The sequence below is a fragment of the Ischnura elegans genome, chromosome 1 (genome assembly GCF_921293095.1).
Source record: "Ischnura elegans chromosome 1, ioIscEleg1.1, whole genome shotgun sequence".
NCBI classification, from domain to species: domain Eukaryota; kingdom Metazoa; phylum Arthropoda; class Insecta; order Odonata; family Coenagrionidae; genus Ischnura; species Ischnura elegans.
Genome location: NC_060246.1, coordinates 48,730,081 through 48,749,779, shown reverse-complemented (window position 1 = coordinate 48,749,779; position 19,699 = coordinate 48,730,081). Strand labels below are relative to the sequence as shown.

Sequence of the window (19,699 nt, the reverse complement as noted above, 5' to 3'; positions counted from 1 at the left end):
CTGGTCTATACCTACCACATGGTTACCCATCTTCCCGTTTAATACTAAAGCTACCCCTCGCTGGCTCTCCTCCCCACCACTATATATAACCCTATACCCATCACTCCAATAGTCTCCCCCATCCCGCCACCTCACCTCGCATAATCCTAAGATATCTATCCTCCCTTTATCCATTTCCCTTTTGATATTTTCTAACTTCCCCGCCCTCATCAAAGTCCTCACATTCCACATCCCTACATTTATAGCCGACTTCTTCTTCTCCATCTTCTTGGTCTTCTTTTCTTCTCTCTTTATTGATGCTGCTGCTGCTGCTGATGATGATAAGTCTCTGCAAGGATTTCGCATGTTGACGACCCCAAGGACCTTGCCGACCTCGCTGCTGTGCCTGACACCCGCCCTTTGCGGACGGGTCCCGGGCGATGAGATTCCGAGGCTCATTTGGTTGTACTCCATGTTTTCAGGGAAAAGATAGTTGGTAGGGTTTCCCACTTCCATTCCAACAGTGTTTTTCACGTGACACCATCACATGGACTACCTTTCGTCTGGCTCCTACCCTTCGACCTATCTGGCATGGGTGACCCTACCGAGAATAATTTAGAATTAATTCCGCCAGTGCAGCTCTAGGGGTCATAGGAACGTGCAAGCCTTTCCACCGCAACAAGGTTGTAGCCCAAGGGAAAGGAATGTTGTCTATATGCTTATGAAATTGCAAGCACTGATTTGGAATAGAAGAGTTGCTTGCAAATTTTCATAGGAATAGGGATAAATGGTGATAGGAAGTTATTTTAAATTAACATGCATTTAAATTTATTTCAATCTTCTTTGCACCTCAAAATATCCTTGTTTGATGAGATCATAAAACACATCTCACTTGGGTCTAGAGCACCTTGCTATCTCCAGTTTTTCCTTATTTTCTTCAATTGGATGCCTTGCTGTTTTGAGCTAATCATCCATTATTTATTGTATAAAAAATTGGATTGTTAACACTAAGGCGAAGACACTATAAGATCTGATAGTCTGGGCACAACATCAGCTTTTTTAAAAGATAAGCAAAACTATAGAAACATAAATGAAAATCAGTCTTTTCCAAGTAGCTCTTTTTGTTTAGCTTCCATTATGCTTTCTGCTTGAGACACATAAGTCTTTGAGAGACTTAATATCTGAAAAAAAGAGTTTGTACATAATATTAGTAAAGGGAGACAAGGCTCACAGGGTTTTTTAATATCGATACTTGACAATAATGATAACTAATATAGGGTCTGATATTTATTGGATACAATAAATCCAGCAATTTAAAATGTTCCTTAAGGACTTCTTTATGGACCAAACAAAGCGTTATTCTGATTTTTTTATCTGTACAGAGATATGTAGCCCAGCATTGCTACAGCCGCCAATGCGCAACTATGGCAGTAGTTGGAAATTCCAAGGTTCAAATAAGCCTGGTAGTACAACTTTCAGAATCTCTTACCCCATATACATTACACATGCACCGACAACGGACATTATAATCCTAAGAGGAAATATAAACAAAGGGGGGGGGGGAACACATGAGCTTCTGCACATGAGACCAAGATGTCTCAGATTATGTGATCTCCCACCCACTGCCCCCTTCCATGTGAAAAAGCTAATTGGGTGATTGTTTACTATCTTTGTGATTTCGGTTTGTTTTTTTCTTTTTGACATGAGCAACAAGCGGTTGTTTATGCTTATGAGCAAATGTTGGTTCAAAGTATGTAGTAATTATGTGCAGTTAAATATTACAAAATTGTGGAACCTAATCAAGATTATGACTTTAATCGGTATTGGTGAGGTTATCTTTCTATTTTCATTGCTTGATTGAAGAACTTCAGAATACACAGCGGTAAAAATCGGTTCTTTGATATTGTAAGCAAAAGTGTGAGTTGAGGATCTATAGAAAATTTCACTCACAAATATTTTGTTATCATTCATACTTCACTAAGTCTATATTCCTTATAGCCTTAAAATAGAGAAGGAAATTAATTCTCTCATTCCCATCTGTAAGCTCGTCCAAATGTAAAAAGCTTGTGGAGAACACTTTCAAGCCAATTTTCAAGGAAAGTTATTTGAAACAAAATTAACTTCAATATTCTGCTGCCTAAGGGAAATAGCAATAACCAGTATAAATTACAAAATGGAATTCAAATCACTGCCTTCAATTTTTGATCGCCTGAAAAATTGGAAATCTGCAACAGGACAATATCATGCAATTTTTTCAATTCAATCCCGATTAGAAATGGTTGAAAAATGATTTTTCCTTCATAGATCGACTTCATGAAAGTCGATAAAAATAAAATATGAGGAGTGAGTCATGGTACATTTAGCTTTACCTGTTGCTGAGCTGAAAATACATCATCAGAAGAAACATGATCTTTGTTTTTCAAATTCTTCATGAACTTATTCTGAACATCCTTGATTGAATCTCTACATTTGATGAAGAGGGACTTAGCATTCTTAGACAGATTTTCTCGGTGTTCCTTCGTAACCCTGGAAGGGAAACAGTAATTTTATTCATCACATGATGATAAGGTATTTGGGGGGAGGTGACCAACAGCTGAGATCATTTTGAAGAGTTAGAAGGGAATAGTGGATAGGAATCGAACATTGGCATTAGCCTGCTATTAGAGAATGTGCCTAAGAGACCACAGCTTAATGTCCCCAACGACAAAAATTGTATCACTGTTGAATTGCCCTCCACCAAGCACACAAGTAAGGATCAGGCAGTCAGAAAAAAATCTCTGCTACCACCAGGATTTAAAACTGGACTAACTGGGTGGGAAGCCAACATCTTAGCCACCACACTAACCTAATCCCCTTCCACTCAAAATTTGAGGATTGCAAAGAAGTCTCATGTCTGAGAAATTAAACGCTTCAAAATAAATGAATTAAGAGACACAATCAATTCTAACTACCTTAACGTCCACCAAGGTGCTCATTAACATTTGATAGGTATATAACAGGCATCTTAAAAATATAAGTCGCCATTCTCGCACATAACAGCAGTCACGAGAGAGATATCACAGGTTCACAATTTCAGCTGTACCCAAAGAATTACTTTGCTGGAAAAATGAGGTTAATTTATTTTTTACCAGCTTTTTCTTTGTTAGAGCAGAGCATTCAGATGGAATATCTAGGACCGGCTAAAGGGCTGGATAACCCAGGTGACTGCCTGGGGTGACCAAACACCCAAACCCCCAGTTGAAAGAAAATGAATTCCCCAAGGCCGTACTCTTTGCTGGGCAAAAAGGTGGGGGGGGGGGGGGGGGGGGGGGGTGGAAAGTTGGAAGAATGACAGTGGGGTGATACACAAAAATTTAGCTGAAACACCATGAAGCAAACAATCGTGCAAGCTCACTCACTCACCTAGTTGATTCGCTCTAATGAACAAATTTCCGCGTAGGTCTCAATCACACACACACTCAGGTTTGTGAAGCTTTCGCTTATGCCAGTGACCCACTCACACCAAAGAAATAGACAAAAATATGAAACATTGTGTTTCAGCTTAATTTTGTGCAACACCCCACTGTCATCCTTCCAACTTTCCACCCCTCCCCCCACCTTTTTGCCCAGCAAAGAGTACCGCCTCGGGGAATTCATTTTCTTTCAACTGTTAAATGGCCGTAGATTGTTTAATCACCTACACCCAAACCCCCAGTTTAATTAGGGTTTTCCATACCAACAGGTTTGGTAGGGGGGCCAAACAACAGCAGTTTGTTCAGGTAAGGATTTTGCCTTAAGCCGACCCTGGGAACAACCAGCAAAAGCTGTCATGTATAGATTGTTAACAAACATGGGATACATATTGCTCGCTATGCAAACCACATATGCATACAGGCAGTGACAATAGCAAATTCAGGTATAAAAACATACAGTATTGTGATCTCATTATGAATGGCTTCATTGGTTGTGTTTTGGAAAAAAAACCTGGTGGATTGCTAAAATCACTGCCGTGTGTTTAGAAGAGAATAACATTAGTGTCTCATTTATGTATCCACACCGTCCATTGAATGGTTCCAGGATGCCCGAATTAGAATTAATCTATATGAAGTGCCACTGAAAAATACTATGCAATTCGCAAATTACCTTATCCACCGTTTCCTAGCATTGTAGCATTGGGCATTTGCACACATTTGACACCATGGAAGTACATAAGATTGAACTTGAATTCAGTCAGTGGATGTAACCAATGATTCAGGTATGAAATTTTCATCCATTACCCACTATGCATGCTAAGTAGAATGAATCTTCATTTTTCCCCTCAGAGATATTCAATCATGGTGTACAAGAGGAGTGCATTTGGTAGAAAATATCCCTAATTTTGACATGCCTTAAAAGAAAAAGTATGAAAAAACTACCTTTTATATTTTTTAATTGATAGCAGAACATTTCAAATAGCCACTGAGAAAGTTTAAAGGAAATAAAAGGATAGAACCTGCCCTAGATAAAGCCACATGCAAATTTCATATATTTAGGATGAATGGGCTTCTTCCTTTCCTTATGCTACCTTCCGTAGTGAGAAGTTTTCTTTTGAGGGTTTTCTAACGCTAAACCCACATTTGAAACCCAGAATTAAGGGTCTTTAGATCAACATCCCAATGTTCTTGTTCTCTAGGCTACCTTACTCCCATTCAATAATAGACACATGCATATATGATTTTATCTGACAGTAAAGAAAGAGCAGAAGATACTTACTTTGGCACAGGGATATAGAGGGTAGTTCCATCTTGCTGTGGGTTAAGGTTCATACCAGACTTTGAAATGGCTTCCAGTACAGAGGGAATTGCTTGTGGAAATGCTGACATATTGACAACAATCGTTTTCGGGTTTTTCCTAATTATTTGCGCCAAGTCCTGCAGTGTGTGCTCTGTTCCTTCAAATTTTACCCTTAACGTCTCAAAAGAACCTGAAAAAATATAAAAAGCAGATTTATTCAAAGAGTGGAAATAGGCAGGGGATGTGGCAGAGGTTGTATTTTATCCTTGCGACAGTCAAATCTCCGTTGATAAAAATCTCTACTCATAATATGGACAGTGCTCAATAAATAGCCAGATACACTCGTCGTTGAAATCAGAATTATAGCCCTAGATCATGAGAAATGTTCCCAACTCAATCGATAACAATGATCAACCAAAAAATAATTTTTTTCTGTTCTGGTCATGTTTTTGGGTGATCCTCTGGTATTTTTCGGGCTGATTCCGAATGTTCTATCACATAAATTTTTTTTAGGACAATCGGATTCAACGGGGATTCAAGGGAGTTTTAGTAAATAAATTGTGAATGAAAATATGGGTACTTACTTGGAATTTTCTCACATATATTGCTTCTGACGAATCTCTTTTCAGTGTCCCGCAGTAATCTGATAACTTGTTGCTGAATTTTCTTGGTGCCCTTCGTGCATTTGTAAAATATTCTGGTGGCAACACTTATTGTGTTGATCACTAACGGCATCAAGTTTTGTAGGAAAAAAGTTCAGGAGTGAGCCGATTAAGTGATTTGTTTTGAATACGTAGAGCAGCCCATTTTTTGTGCAATTTAATTATATTAACCACCAGATCGTGATAATATTTAGCCATTATATTTCCTAGAAAATCATTTGCATTGAACTGCATTTTTGAATGCCTTCCACGAGATTTTTTGTTTAACCCTTGCTGTCAAAATTCCGAATCCTTCTGGGCTTCTTGAAAAAAATGTGTGGCCCATTAAAAAATCCTTCTTTTATCCTCACTGATTTTATGGACATTTGTTTCAAATAAGTAAAATCTGCACCATTTTTGCACATATTTTTTACATCATTTTTTAAAAGTCCTAATTTAATACATAGAGGTGGCAAAGTAATATTTTTAGGATCGTAAAAAAGTTGAAAAAGGAAATTTTTGATTGAAAAATTTGAAAAAATCCAGGAACGAGTGCTTTACGTTATAGCCAATCTTTTTTCAAGTAATGATTTTTTCCATCTCTGCTATCCCAATTGCAGAAGAAGCAACAACATTTTGTGTAGTCAAGCTGTAAGCTTAGTAAAAATGCAGTTACTTTTAAATTTTGCCATAAATTTTACTTATTGTTAGTGAAAAATTTACTGCGTATTCTGGTAAGATTCTTTCATGTCAGTTCCATGAGCTAATGATTTTGAGGGGAGTTCAATTCCATTATGCTAGAAAACAGCCTTTAAATTGACGTTAGAGGAATCAATGAACAAATCCTAATCAGATGTATTGTATTCAAAACTAAGAGTACCCATAACAGAGAACATCATTGCAAAACTTAAGATTGTTTTCATGAGAAAAAAAGATTTAAATTCGTCATTGCGAGATCAATACATAGAAATTTTTGTACTTGGATCTCGCAAATTCCAACCCTTTAATTGTGATCCTAAGATTTCACTCTTCTTTTTAGACAAATTTAAATTGCGCAATAGATCACTTCAATCCTCTTGCATCATAAAATGAGGTTTATCAGATATGATTGGTCTGAAAATTGGGTCTTTCAACTTTTCAAACCCTTCATTCCCACATACTTTCTGAATATTTGCTAAGATTAACATTTTGTGTGGTTCCAGCACTGGTAAATTTTTTAAATGTGGGGCTGATTCTAGGTTGTTTGGATCTTATACTATGTGTTTTGACTTTGGTGTTTCCCTTAAATTTCTGTTTAACAAAAATAGTAGTCAGAAATACGATCCTGCTGAATCATGAGGACGGCAAAATTCATATGACGTGTTCCATCAGTCCAACCACTGAGAAGCCTTACACACTTGCTACATATCACATAAGGCTCCGATCCTTTATCCACGTCACCCAACGGACAGTCAAAATAAAGTCTAAAACACTGTCTCAAAAAGGTAATATTCCGCCTTTGAGCCTTGAAAATAATTACACTGCCCACATAACAAAAATCATTGTGGTAGTTCATGCACTGTTTAGGCTAAGAGACTTCACAATGGTTGCAATGTAATAAGCTGACATTTCCTGCAAGCACCAAAATTCTCAAATCGTCTTCAGATGAAAAACATACGTCTTCATGCACCGACAGTCACACACTTATTTGGAGTGGCATTGCATTGCATCAAACAAAACGATAGGTTATTGCAAGTTTAATTATATGTTTTGTCAGGATAGGAAGGCATGCCATCATAGGAAACATGTTATAACAGGAAATTTTTATTTTTACCAATGCATACTATTATGATTTATAAATGAAATAAATGACTACTTTCGTATAAGCAAAAACATACATTCAGCTGTTCTAATGAAACTAGACGTGATGGAAAGAATCTAAGCCGAATCAGCATGAAAAATATGTCTGAGATCATCCAAGGACGTCTCCACGACAAAATCTTTGTTCACCAATGCGGGAAGGTATGTGATTAAAAGAACCATCTCTTTCCTTCCAATGGGAGTGCAAACTACAAATATCTCCAAGGATTAAGTGGAAGTAAATTGGTACATGAAATCTTTCACCCTAAATAATCAGACAATGGGGCAGCCCAGGGTGATTGTGTGACCTCGGCAGGGGCTCATGATTGGGCCCTCCTTATTGGGGGATTCAGGGATCCTCCCCCAGAAGATTTTGGGAAATCGCATGCTCAGAAATGGATTTTGACGCTAATCTGGCTCTTAAAATTTAGATAAAAGTTAATAAAAGATAGCAATTAGGTAAATAAAAATACTAAGAATAATGAGAATTTCAAAGCTTAAAAATTTAATTAGGCACAATGGTTCTATTATCTATCTTCTATATTATTTCTACTGTATAGATACCTTTTTCTCAACTTATACGCAACCCAACTCTAGAAATGAGGTACCAAAATGCACAGAATTTATCAGAGAACATGCGACGGCATATCTTACTTCCTAAATATTGCTATTGTTTCCTAAAATTGGTTTTTAAATAATAAAAAAAAAACAAAAAAAACAAAAACCGGTAAATATTCCTGATGTTAACAGTGCACAAACTGATACATTTGTTCATTTGCAACAATATCTCGCACTCTTTAAATAACTTTTATCAAAATGCGGCTGATTCCACATTCAAGTCTCCTGTTGATACGCAAGTATGAGTCATCATGTGCGTTTTACAGAGGGTAGTGTAATTACTTCCAATGCTGTGTTTAACCCATTAATCCCCAGCGGTGCGTAAACGCAAGATTATTGAATCGTAATTATTAGAAAAAACCTTTGCGTCAGGATAATGTTTTCTTGGTTTTTTTGAATATCTAAAGAACTTTTTGTTCTTATTAAGTTAATTTTGTAAAAATTTTCATTAAAATAATAGCTTTTATTTTACTTCGAAATTTGTCTATTTCGATGCGTTGAAGTACTACAAATTGAGAGATTTATTGAGTAATCTTACTAGAGGTAATGTTTTATCTTAGTTCTAAGTTTCTTTATTCAACATGTTTATTTTTGTTACGGAATTTCGTCGTTACTGGTATAAATATGGTTGTTGTAAATAATGTTGCGTTTACGCAACGATGGGAATTCTCTGGTAAACCAAAGGGCTTTTCTCAAAGCATAACGAAACTTGTAGGTATAGCTTTTAATCGACAACGTAGTCTTTTGGAGGCAGTTTAGCTGCATTTTTGGGACTCACAGGTTGTGAGTTTACAAAGTAAAGGGTGAATGGCTTTTTAAAATTCCAGGACGGCCATCTGTACGAATTTTACATCGAACACTCTGGTACTTCCTTGAGTCGAACTGTTGCGAGCACACGTGGAACCGATACAGGGCAATGTCATTCCCATGTCGTTCATTGGAAGTATTACATAGTAGACGTTAAATTCAGCTTTAGATGCAATCAGTTACAGAGATGGAAGGTGGAGTGCTCCTCTAGTCGCTCTTTGGAATTTTCTCCGTGTAATCCTGACTTACCTATTTTTTATTCTATCACTTAGGTGATTTATGGCTAATAATCTAGCTTCAGTTGGGTTCGTATCAGTGTGATAGTCCTCTGAAATGCATCTTATCTCTCATCCAGTAATTATATCAATAATACCGCAGTAGCTTTTTCTCAGCGTTTTGCAAAATAATTCACCCAGGGGTTTCATTCAGATATAAAAGTGAAGAAAGTTTTACCCGTTATTTCTACGCCTCAGACGTATACTTTAGAAGAAGCGTCAAGAAGGTAACTTAAGAATACAAATTAACAGGAGAGGCGATTTGTAATATTTTATAAATTTTGGAACTGCAATGGGGATTGCATCTTCTTAGTATTTCAAATATGAATGATTGCAGACGGTGCTGCAAGGCAAATCACAGTTTACTCAAGTAGTATCTAAAGAAAAACTGTCCAGTAAACGCGCACGCCCAGGTAAAAGATGCAGAGAACAAACAGGTTCATCTAAATGTGAAAAACTGGAATCTACCTCCATAGTAGTCCCGAATTTCTGCGTGAAAAAAGTAATAGAAACACTTATTACTCAGTATGGAAGCCACTCACCAGTTGAGATCTGTCGCTTATTTCTCAGTGGAAAACTACTTGAATTAATTTTGAGCTACTCCAATAACTACGCTGAGGAGATAAATAACCATTCATTTACTCAGAGTAAGGCAGATTTAAAAAAAATATTTGGAATCATAATGTTTTCGGGGTATCATATATTACCGCGCACTAAGTTGTACTGGACAAGCCAAGAGGAGATGAATGTAGCATTGTGAGGCAATGTGGACGTGGATTCGGTTTGATGAATTTAAAAAAATATCGACAGCTCTCCAATAATTCTCAACTACACAAAGTGATACATTTTTGAAAGTCGGACCTTTTCTCAAAAGATTATACCAAAATTCCAGCTCTATCAATTTTTGCCATATGGAGAGGGGGAACTTGAAAGTGATATTTCTAGGATCTCTAAGTTCACTAGGAGAAAGGGTTGTTCTAAATTTGCTGAATTTTTTAGTCTACAAAATTTCATACCGCGTATTTTGATAATTTCTTCACCAGTTACAATCTGTTTGCAACTTCTAAGTGATAATTGTTATTTTTCAATGCAAACAGCAAGAGAAAATCGAACGGAAAATTGCGCACTCATGTCTTCGAGAGATTTGACAAAAACAACCTAACGGGGATTTCTTCTGTTCGTCTGACGGGTCAAAGCATATTCTCTTAGTGCGATGGCATGATAACTCTCATCGCTGTTGCTCCAAATTACGGGAATATGGAACCCATAGTAAGGACAAAATGGCACGAAGGTTTCCGATGAAAATAGAAATACCATCAACGATTACAATCAGGGAATGGGAGGGGTAGATTTACTCGATAATTATGTTGCATGTTACCGTACCCAAATTAACGGCAAAAAACCTCTATCCGAAAAGGGATTGATAGTGCAGTGGTGAATCCGTGGTGATTTTACACCAAAGTCACGGGCAAAGCAATTCCATTGTTAGAATTTCGATCCGAGATCATAAAATTTTACTGAGGCAAGAAATCGTTTCCAATACAATTGCTGATGACATTGGGCATAAAAATCGGTGCCCACATGCAGGACACCCTAGGAAAAATGGCATACCCCAGCATGCCCGTCAAGGGAGAATAATGCATTTCACCCGCAGGCATACTTATAATTCCCGGCGAAGAATTAGAGTGTGCAAATCAAAGATAAGTTTATATTGTTAAAAGTGCTACGTTTAATTCCAAGCAGAATATTATTGAAAATTACATCAACATTACAGAAAATACAATGAAAAATAAAATATGCAACTTAAGTTTTGAAAAGTTCTTTTTTGTGTTTATTTACTGGAGTTTTCCCAGCGTTGCGTAAACGCAACATTATGTAAATCATATATTATGGTGAATATAATAATTTTTTCTGAAAATTAATCTTAATCAGGCCAAAATAAACCGTAAAATACGAAATAACCGAAGGTGAAAGCCCTATGTGCAGTCTGGGGAATAATGGGTTAAAGAGGCCCTCTGACCTCAATTTGTACATGAACATTCCAATTAAATTTGTACATAAGACCCTGCCTTTTTTTTCTATATTTTAAAATTAGAAACGCGCCTATCCCTCAGTGGACCTGCATTGAAAAGAGCGGGCGCATCATGCTCGTTTAGTATATTTGTCCCTTAAAACCGCACTGAAATCTAAAAACAGTCCGTAATAACTTTCGAATAACCCTTTCAAAAAGCATCATTTTATCTTTTATCTCTAAAACCTTTATTTAATTTATTTTTTTTACAAACTTTTTATGCTGATTATGCTGTAAATAAAGCAAATAAACAAAGCTTAAATTTTTCTAATTGTTAAAAATACTTTGGTTCAAGTAATCTAAGTTTTTTTATTACACCTTTCACATACACTTCAAGATTGATGCGAGCATTGTGGGGACCCTATAACCTCGGGGACCTCGGGAGCCTTGGAGATTGCTGACCAACGAACCTGATCAGACCACCCTGATAGGACAACAATAAATAATTATAAATTTATGACCGAATGGATATCATCCATTTTTTCAATGGAGATTTGACAGTCGCATGGATAAAATACAACCTCTGCCACTTCCCCTGCTTATTTCCACTCTTTAAATAAATCTGCTTAGGAATAAATGCGTTAACGAAGATTGAGTCATTAATTTAAAAAAAATTAGTGGCTAAAAAAATTTGGTGTTAATTTTTTTCTTGAGTAAACTGTATCTATTATGTTGATGTAATCAATTAATCTTTCACAAAATGAAAAAAAATCAATTTGCTCAGATTCGAATCTCCCCCATAACTTCAGTACAACAAATGCTTGTGAAGTAATCCTACTCAGCTACTTACACATTACGTGTTCACAGTGAGTCGAAATATGAATCTGAAGAGGAAATCCTCACCACGGAGCTCGCAAGAGAACACTCCGACGGCCCAACCTGTGCGTGGACGTGAGTTTCCTCAGTGCATTCTATCCGCTAGAGCCTGTAGTTTGACTCCTGTCTCGCTAGCCCGGTTGTCCCCGCATCCATCCTTGTCGGCTATTGCGGGTGTACTGGTTAGAGATGCAGGCTACCTCGTGTGCCAACCCTCCAAGTTTTTACCGACCCTACCACATCAATTAAGTAGGGCTCATGGGTGTCTACATACTTTTGGAAACATTTCATCTTTCAACTCTTCACTTGGTCAATGTTTTCAATCAGAAGATATCATCCTACTACCAAATGGTATTGGATCTAAATTCTCTTTAAATGGTTCCTCACTATTCTACAAGCAGCTAACACTTTCTCCAGTGTGAAGTTATTTTGCACATTTTTGCAATAATTCTTAAACCAGTTTTCTTTAGCTTTTCTTACTTGGCATAAAATCTTGTTTCTTATACTCATGTAGAAAGCCTGCCCTACATTTTTTAACTATTTTCTACTCCTATTTTGCTCTCAAATGCTTCTTGATATTCATGCAGATGATTGGCTTCTATAGTTTTCCTACTTACCAAATGCTCTTACTTGTTTTCTTTTATTTATGATGGCATTACATCATCACAAGATAATGATTGCTGTTGATATCAGCCCCCAGGTAGCTTTTGCAGTCCTTTGCCTGGTTCCTAGACTTCTGCTTCAATAAAATATGGTCTAGTAGAAATCATTTTATTCACCTGGCACATTCCATGTATATCTTCTTCACATCCGATTCTTAAACAGAATGTTGGTAACCATTAATTTGTATTTGATGCAGGATTCCAGGAACTTATCATCCCTTTCAATTTGATGTTGGGATCTAAATTCTCCAGTTTTCTTCCATCTTAGCCTTCTCCCATGACAGCATTTCCATCACTTAAAAGAATAAGATCTTCCCCTCTCATTTGATTACATCTGTAATACTTAAGTTGACATCTTCAACTTCTTCATCCCTAGTGCCACATAATAGCATTTCACAGGCTTTGAGTATCGATGGCCTACCTTACCAAGGGATGGACTCATACCTCCATGGAATGCCTCTCTTTTTGTCGAAGACTACTAATTTGATGAAATAATTCTCTTAAATCACGTCTAAACCTCTATACCTACGTGTCAACCCACTATTCCCAACCAGGTGGATACACTTGGTGGCTTTAAGTTTAGCCTCGAGGTAGATTTTAAAGTATATTGAATATGCAAGTAGAGAGGATGAACATGAGTGAATTGAAATTTCTAATAAGTGGTTTAAAAGACAGTCATTCAGAGATTTTAGGTTGGCACAAACGCTGAGTTATGAATAACTGGAATAGGAAAGTAAAAACAATACATTTAATCACAGTTTAAATTTCTCATAAAAATTTAAAACATAACTGGAAAAGTCATGCAGTGCCGAAGGTTAAAGTAGTGGAAGCATTTTGGGAGTATAGGGACATTGGGATTGTAACGAAAAAAGTGAGATGGTAAATATTTATTAGATTAGGGCAGCGGTTCCCAAACTGGGGGTCGCGGGCCGTTCGGAGAGGGGTCGCGAGATGTATACGAATAATAAAGTGAACTATGTACTTAAACTTAGACAACCATTTTTAGGGGTCGCGGCTAAAACGTATGGGCTAAAATGGGTCGCAGAAAGAAAAAGTTTGGGAACCGCTGGATTAGGGCATATTGGTAAAGTTGAACTAACAAATGATAAGGGGAGAATATAATAATACACGGTAGCACTGAGACCACACTGTCTGTAATTAAAGGGGCAGCGTTTGTACACGGATAACAATAGACTTACCTGTAGTAGATCTTAATGAAAGGTTTTTTACGTATTCATCTTTCATTGTGTCCACAGATTTTTGCATTTGATTTTTTAAGCCTTCTAAATTTATTAGCTCACTCAGGGCAGCTTCGTTCACGGGTACATCCTTCTTTCCTGCCAACAATCGCATATTTCATAAGGTACATAAGAATGATGACCAATATTGAACTTTCTGTGGTTATAGCATTAGTAACTAATGCCATACACACAAAGGAAGTTACCTTTTTCACTCTTTTTCCTATCTTTGCCCTTAGCGTAACTTCGAAAGAATATTTTCCACGGCCCAGTAGTAACAAATCGATCACCATTGTTCAGCGGCAAACCAGGAGAAATTATTGACGTAGAAGGCTTCTTCTGAGAAGACAGACATTTTAAAGGAGCATAGGTTGATAATCGGACCCTCTCAATGGCCTGCAAGTACTCCAAATGATGAAGACCTATATTTGCAAGCCTGAGAAATTTGTTTCTTGAACTCATCGTGATTTAATTGATCCTTGTTGTAGCTATTATTTCGATTCAATGCGACCGAATGTATACTTAAGTCTTGGACCATCAACTTTTCGTTTTTCTTCACCGCGTTTCACCGGTTGTTGTCATTTATCAACGATTAAATACCATTTGCATTTCGTTTCTCACTTGATGTTAAAGTAGCTCCAATAGTCGCCACCAGGTGGTTAGCATCCGCTCTGACGCAGGCATATCCCGCGGTGAAGTCAAATTTGTAGACATCAAGGTGGAAATTCGATGATATTTCCCTGATCTATTGCGAACCGTTTACTGTAGGAGTCAGTATAAGATTGAATGCGATTAGTAATCGCTTTCTTATTCCTGTTATATTGGTTTCAAACTCCGGGTTTCATCTGAATTCGGTTAGTCAGTAATTGTGCTGTGTGCCATGGAATATATGCGTACTTTCGTCAACAGACATATTTTTTTCATCAAAATAGGTCTGTATACGTAGAAATTTGTTAGATAGTTTAATTATATTTTCATAAGATCGTAATTATTGTTTTCTATTGTCCATCCATTTCATGGGTTCTTGTACAGTATCTACACTCCATTTATCTATGTTTTGCGGAATAGGACCAAATGTGACAAACTTGAACATTTGCCACTCTGCCTATCACGGGCATGCGAATTCTTGCATAGAAGGTAAGCATGACTATTTATTCGAATTCAATCGGCATTCATTACAAGGATTTTTAAAAACTGCATTCAAGATTTTAACCCATGGGACTCTTTGGTTTATGGTAGCCAATTTCTCTACCTGTTCGGGAACTGTGCTTCATTACGTTTTTCTGTTGCCTGAATTAGAAATAGAACATATTATTTGTTTTAGCCATCAGCTTCAGAAATACTATGCAGAAGCTGCCTTAAGAGCATTCATTTTGTATCTCATAATGTTCCTGGGTTTTACAGGAACAGTGCATAGCAGGACAAATAACGCATTTATGTGAGCAATAGATGTTACTTTATTTATTCTGAGGACTATGCCCTTAAAGTAGCAGATATGCCTTTCCTCCATTCCTAAGCTAAAACGCAACTTGATGACTTTGGATTTTGAACTGAGGAAGGAAAGTTTGGTTTTGTACAAGATGTTGATATTAGTTTAACTGTGGTTATTTGAGATGTATGGAAGGTTGGTTTATTAGAGGAGTAGGCTAATAGGTCATGTTATGGGAGTAACGGTTGTATTTTATGGATCATTATCTTCATGGAAAACTTCTGAGGTAGTTTTCATTCTGGTATCAAAAAGTGTTTATCACCATGGATGGTACAATAGGGTGGTTTCCTATTATTTTTTTATTGCCTAAATCGAAAGATTATTACTCCTGGAGTACGTATTTCGCGCTTTTAGATTTTTAAATGACGATATCTATTTTTCGCGATTAAATGAAAAGTGAAAAATTTCAAGCGCGCAAAAACGCGACGCGTAAGTAGGAAAGTCCGTGCGCCGCATTTCTGGTTCCCCCTCTCTCCTTGTGAAGTGACCTTGATCGAGGCTCTGAGCGCTGATAGGACGCAGGATGCTAGCGGATAGCTGAGTACCTTCCTGTCTGGTAGCGCATGGCTTAAAAAAGGTTTATTAATACCTTATCAAGCGAAGAAAACTTTCCGACCTTAGCCAGTTTTAATAGGTGATTATTAAGACATGTTTCCCTGAGCTCTGTGCCTCATGCATGCATTGGTAACCTCAGACGATGTATAACTCCTATCCTCTCGTGTAGAAACTAGGTCCCTGTGACGTCACGCGGAGCGGAATCGCATGGGCGCCAATCTGGCCTTTTTCAAATGAGGATAAAATTTGACCCTTGCCATTCGTCTAAACCGGTATTTCAAAAACCAAATAATTTGTGTATTATGAATACACTAATGGTGGGCAACGAATCGCAAACAATGCCTATCGTTTTCTTTGATGAAGGAAACTTCCCTATTACTCATGCGCTGAACATGCTTGAATGGCTATCTTTATTGTACGTGAGTAGCATACAAAATGGAAAAATTACAAGTTGATATTTCCCGGTTATGAATTGGAAAGAGATAATAGTGCGGATGTTGATTGTTGTCTGCTCTAAATGAATAGCTATATAACAACCATTGCAAATAATTGCGTGCTATACTCCATTCCCTTGGGCTACAACCTTGCCATGGTGGAAAGGTTTGAAGATTCCTAAGACCCCTAGGCCTGCGCTGGCGGGATTAATTCTAAATTATTCCTGATAGGGTCACCCATGCCCAGTAGGGTAGCCAGGAATTTCATCCAGAGGGGTCCAAAACAAGGGTAGAACATGTTTGAAAAACAGGGTACGAAAACACTTTTCATAATTGAAAAAACATCATATATTAATTAAATATTCTGTAGATTCATGATTTTTCAATATTTTGTTTTCTTTCATGAAGGAAATTGTGTTTTTATGTTTCAGTGGGGGGGTCCAGACCTCCCTACGCCACTGCCCATGCCAGATAGGTGGAAGGGTTAGGTGCCAGATGAAAGGAAGTCTAAAATGAAGAATGCGAAAAGCACCGTTGGAATGAAGTGGGAAGACCTACCAACTATCTCTTCCCTTAAAACATGGAGTACAACCAAATGAGCCTTGGAAATGCATCAAACAGGACCCATCTGCATATGGCGGGTGTTGTTCACGGCAGCAAGGTCATCAAGGTCCTTGGGGTGGTTAACATGCAAAATCCTTGCAGAGACATATTATCATCAGCAGTGGCAATCAGGAAAGAAGAGAAGAAGACTAAGGAGATGGATGGGAAGAAGGCAGCAATAAATGTAAGCATGTGGAATGTGAGGATGATGTTGAGGGTGGGGAAACTAGAAAATATCAAAAGGGAGGATAGATATCTTAGGATCATGGGAAATGCAGTGGACGGATGGTGGGGACAATTGGATGGGAATAGGGTTATACATATTGGGTGTATATTGTGGTGGGGAGGAAAGTCAAGAAGGGGTAGCTTTAGTATTAAAAGGGAAGATGGATAAGTATGTGGCAGGTATAGACTAGGACTGTGGTTCGTTTCACGCTTCAAGTGCTCTAAATTTCTTCAGCTCGGTTTGTTTCAAGCTTCAAACCACTTTGAAGCACTGGAAGTGGCGCCCCTAAGTTAGCGTAATATTCCTATGAAGACCACTTCATACGCTCCTTGCTGAAGGTGAAGGGTTTGGAGCAAGAGCTTTTTTTGGAGTTGATAAATTGTTCGATATATTAGTGCAAATTTCATGTGTTGCTAGCTGAGCATTCCAATAAATAAACATAAACTAATCATTTGCGAAGGAAAGTTAGGAAGTCATGGGTAACAATATGGATTTACATGTATGTACACGCCGACTGTTTAAATGAAGATTTCACGTTTCGATTGAACCCACAGAAATACAACTGGGCCTTAAATGGTGAGTATTCTAAAATATGTAATTAAGACTATTAACCCTCACACTGCTGTGAACGTACCTTTTCTTCCTCCCTGTCATGCGCTCAGAACATTCGTCGCACGTGAGGGGTAGGTTTTTGGAGATTGGGCTGCAGTGAAAGGGTTTAAGTCTTTCAAAATACTTAGCATCTATAAAAAATCCAAAATATTTTTCTTATGGGTCAATTAAGTAAAGTGTGAACATAAAATAATTCTCTCGTCAGGTTCCAATTACTTAAGAGGTCTTGTTGATGGCTAACTTAACAAGAGAACTACACAAGTTGTGGATGAAGAAATTGCTGAAAGTGAAGAGGAAGAAGGTAATGCTCCTCAAAAAAATGTCTTTGTTAATATCACAGATGAACATTATTGGTTCATTAATCAAAAAAGATATTACAGAAATGCAAGGCGTTATAAAGCTTAATCTCTGGTGAAATAATTGGTGATGGAGGTCTACATAACATTTATTAAATATAATCTGTAGCATTAAAAAATTTGGGAGGAAATAGCAAAAGGTATCGCCGAAAAAGAATTGATATCACCCTCTGGTAAACAGTGCCAGAGTAAAATAAGTGGCGTGAAAAAAACCTACTTTACTATTTAAAGGAAGCAGGAAAAAGGGAAAACAGGCAACTGTGCTATTGCATGGCTCTACTATGAGGTAGGTTTTTATTGTTTCACGGTTGGTTTCAGTGATATTGTGACCAATTGGTGAATTAGGCTAATCCATCAATTTTCATTTTTTCAGTGTAGTTAATGGATGAAATTTTTTCAAAGAAAACCTGAGTTAATCCACCAGCATTTGCAACAAGCAACGGCCCTGAGCGACCAAAAACTCTGGAACCATCAACATCTGCTACGCCTAAGTTTCTATTTCAAACTTTATGTAAGTAATGCATTTTAATTACAACAATAAAAATATGCGAACTTTAACCTCTGTTGTGTAATGGATTTTGAAGTAAACGCTTTGAAACTATTTTCCCCTATGGTAAACCGGTTATTTCTTCTTCTCTAGCGGTTCCAAAGAGGAGGAGGGTGGAGAGTAGTTTCGAAAACTTAATAAAAGATATTAAGAAAGAAAGAGAAAGTGATAAAGAAGAACATAAAGAGAGAGAAAATGAGGAAGACTAAGAAAGAGAGGGAAATCAGATGGGATGAGGAGAAGAAGTAATGAAGAAAAATTATAATTACAGAGGGAGTCTATAGAGTTGTTGAAAAAAATTTTGGAGGGAAATAATTGAATCTCTATTTTTCTAAGCATTGAGTTTTTTTTTAACAGCATTCCAAATTATTGAAATTATGCAAGTTCATTCTTTAGTCTTTCTCTTTTGATTTTTCCTTGCTCCCTAATCAGGTCATCGTTGATATTGATGGGCACTAGAGTGGTGAGAAAAAAACTCAAGTTACAAATTCCAAGTCGCAACAGCACGGAAAAGTTGAGATATGTTTGTACAAGAAAAACAAAAAAAGAATTATTAAAATTGGACTTCATCTTCCAATGCCGCAAAGTACCTGAAAAAAAAATGACAGAAATGGAAAAAAAAATTTTTTCTTTGTAAAAAAATAAAATGAAAATCTTTTAATGCTATAGCAAAAATGATTGCAAATAATATGGGTTATTATTAATACATACAAATTCATGGTTTTAATCTGTTATTTCCGATTGCACATGATCATTAAAAATGTATAAATTTTGCAATTTAGCCAATTTTTCAGAGTTGTGATATAATTACTTACGGCAAATTTTAGTGAAGTATTAATTAGCCCTGTAGATAAAAAATGGCAATAAAACTGATCACTAGGCTTGAAAGGCAAAATTGGACTTTAAAGAGGCAGCATGTTGACCCTGTTGAAACCGAAAGTGAATATGTTGAGGTTTTAAATGACGCAGCGCAAAGTTCAACAATCAAGGAGCAATTTGTTGACTAGGAAGATTACATGCCTAATACATAAAAATAATCAACATGGCAAATGAGGGTAAAATTACAAACTACAGCTTTGCATTGTGATCAATACGGGGTGGCAATTGTGACCGTCCAGCTTCTGCTATAGCATAAAGTGTACTTGTAGACATTGGTGTTATAACTGATATACTTCTAAG

General features: G+C 37.1%; 1 protein-coding gene and 1 long non-coding RNA gene across 2 annotated transcripts; one reads left to right on the top strand and one right to left on the bottom strand.

The window, feature by feature from the left end:
* Positions 1–790: 790 nt before the first annotated feature.
* On the bottom strand, positions 791–14,295 carry LOC124159529 (ribosome-recycling factor, mitochondrial). Its single transcript, XM_046535410.1, has 5 exons — positions 13,905–14,295; positions 13,660–13,797; positions 4,711–4,921; positions 2,349–2,505; positions 791–1,160 (listed from the first exon to the last, which is right to left on the bottom strand). The coding sequence occupies exons 1-5, from the start codon at positions 14,158–14,160 to the stop codon at positions 1,077–1,079; spliced, it is 846 nt and encodes a 281-aa protein (XP_046391366.1). The 5' UTR covers positions 14,161–14,295; the 3' UTR covers positions 791–1,076.
* Positions 14,296–14,391: 96 nt separating this feature from the next.
* On the top strand, positions 14,392–19,087 carry LOC124159533. Its single transcript, XR_006864971.1, has 7 exons — positions 14,392–14,630; positions 14,731–14,835; positions 16,608–16,963; positions 17,823–17,918; positions 18,205–18,259; positions 18,347–18,484; positions 18,614–19,087. It is a non-coding gene; the product is annotated as an uncharacterized LOC124159533 (long non-coding RNA).
* Positions 19,088–19,699: the final 612 nt, after the last annotated feature.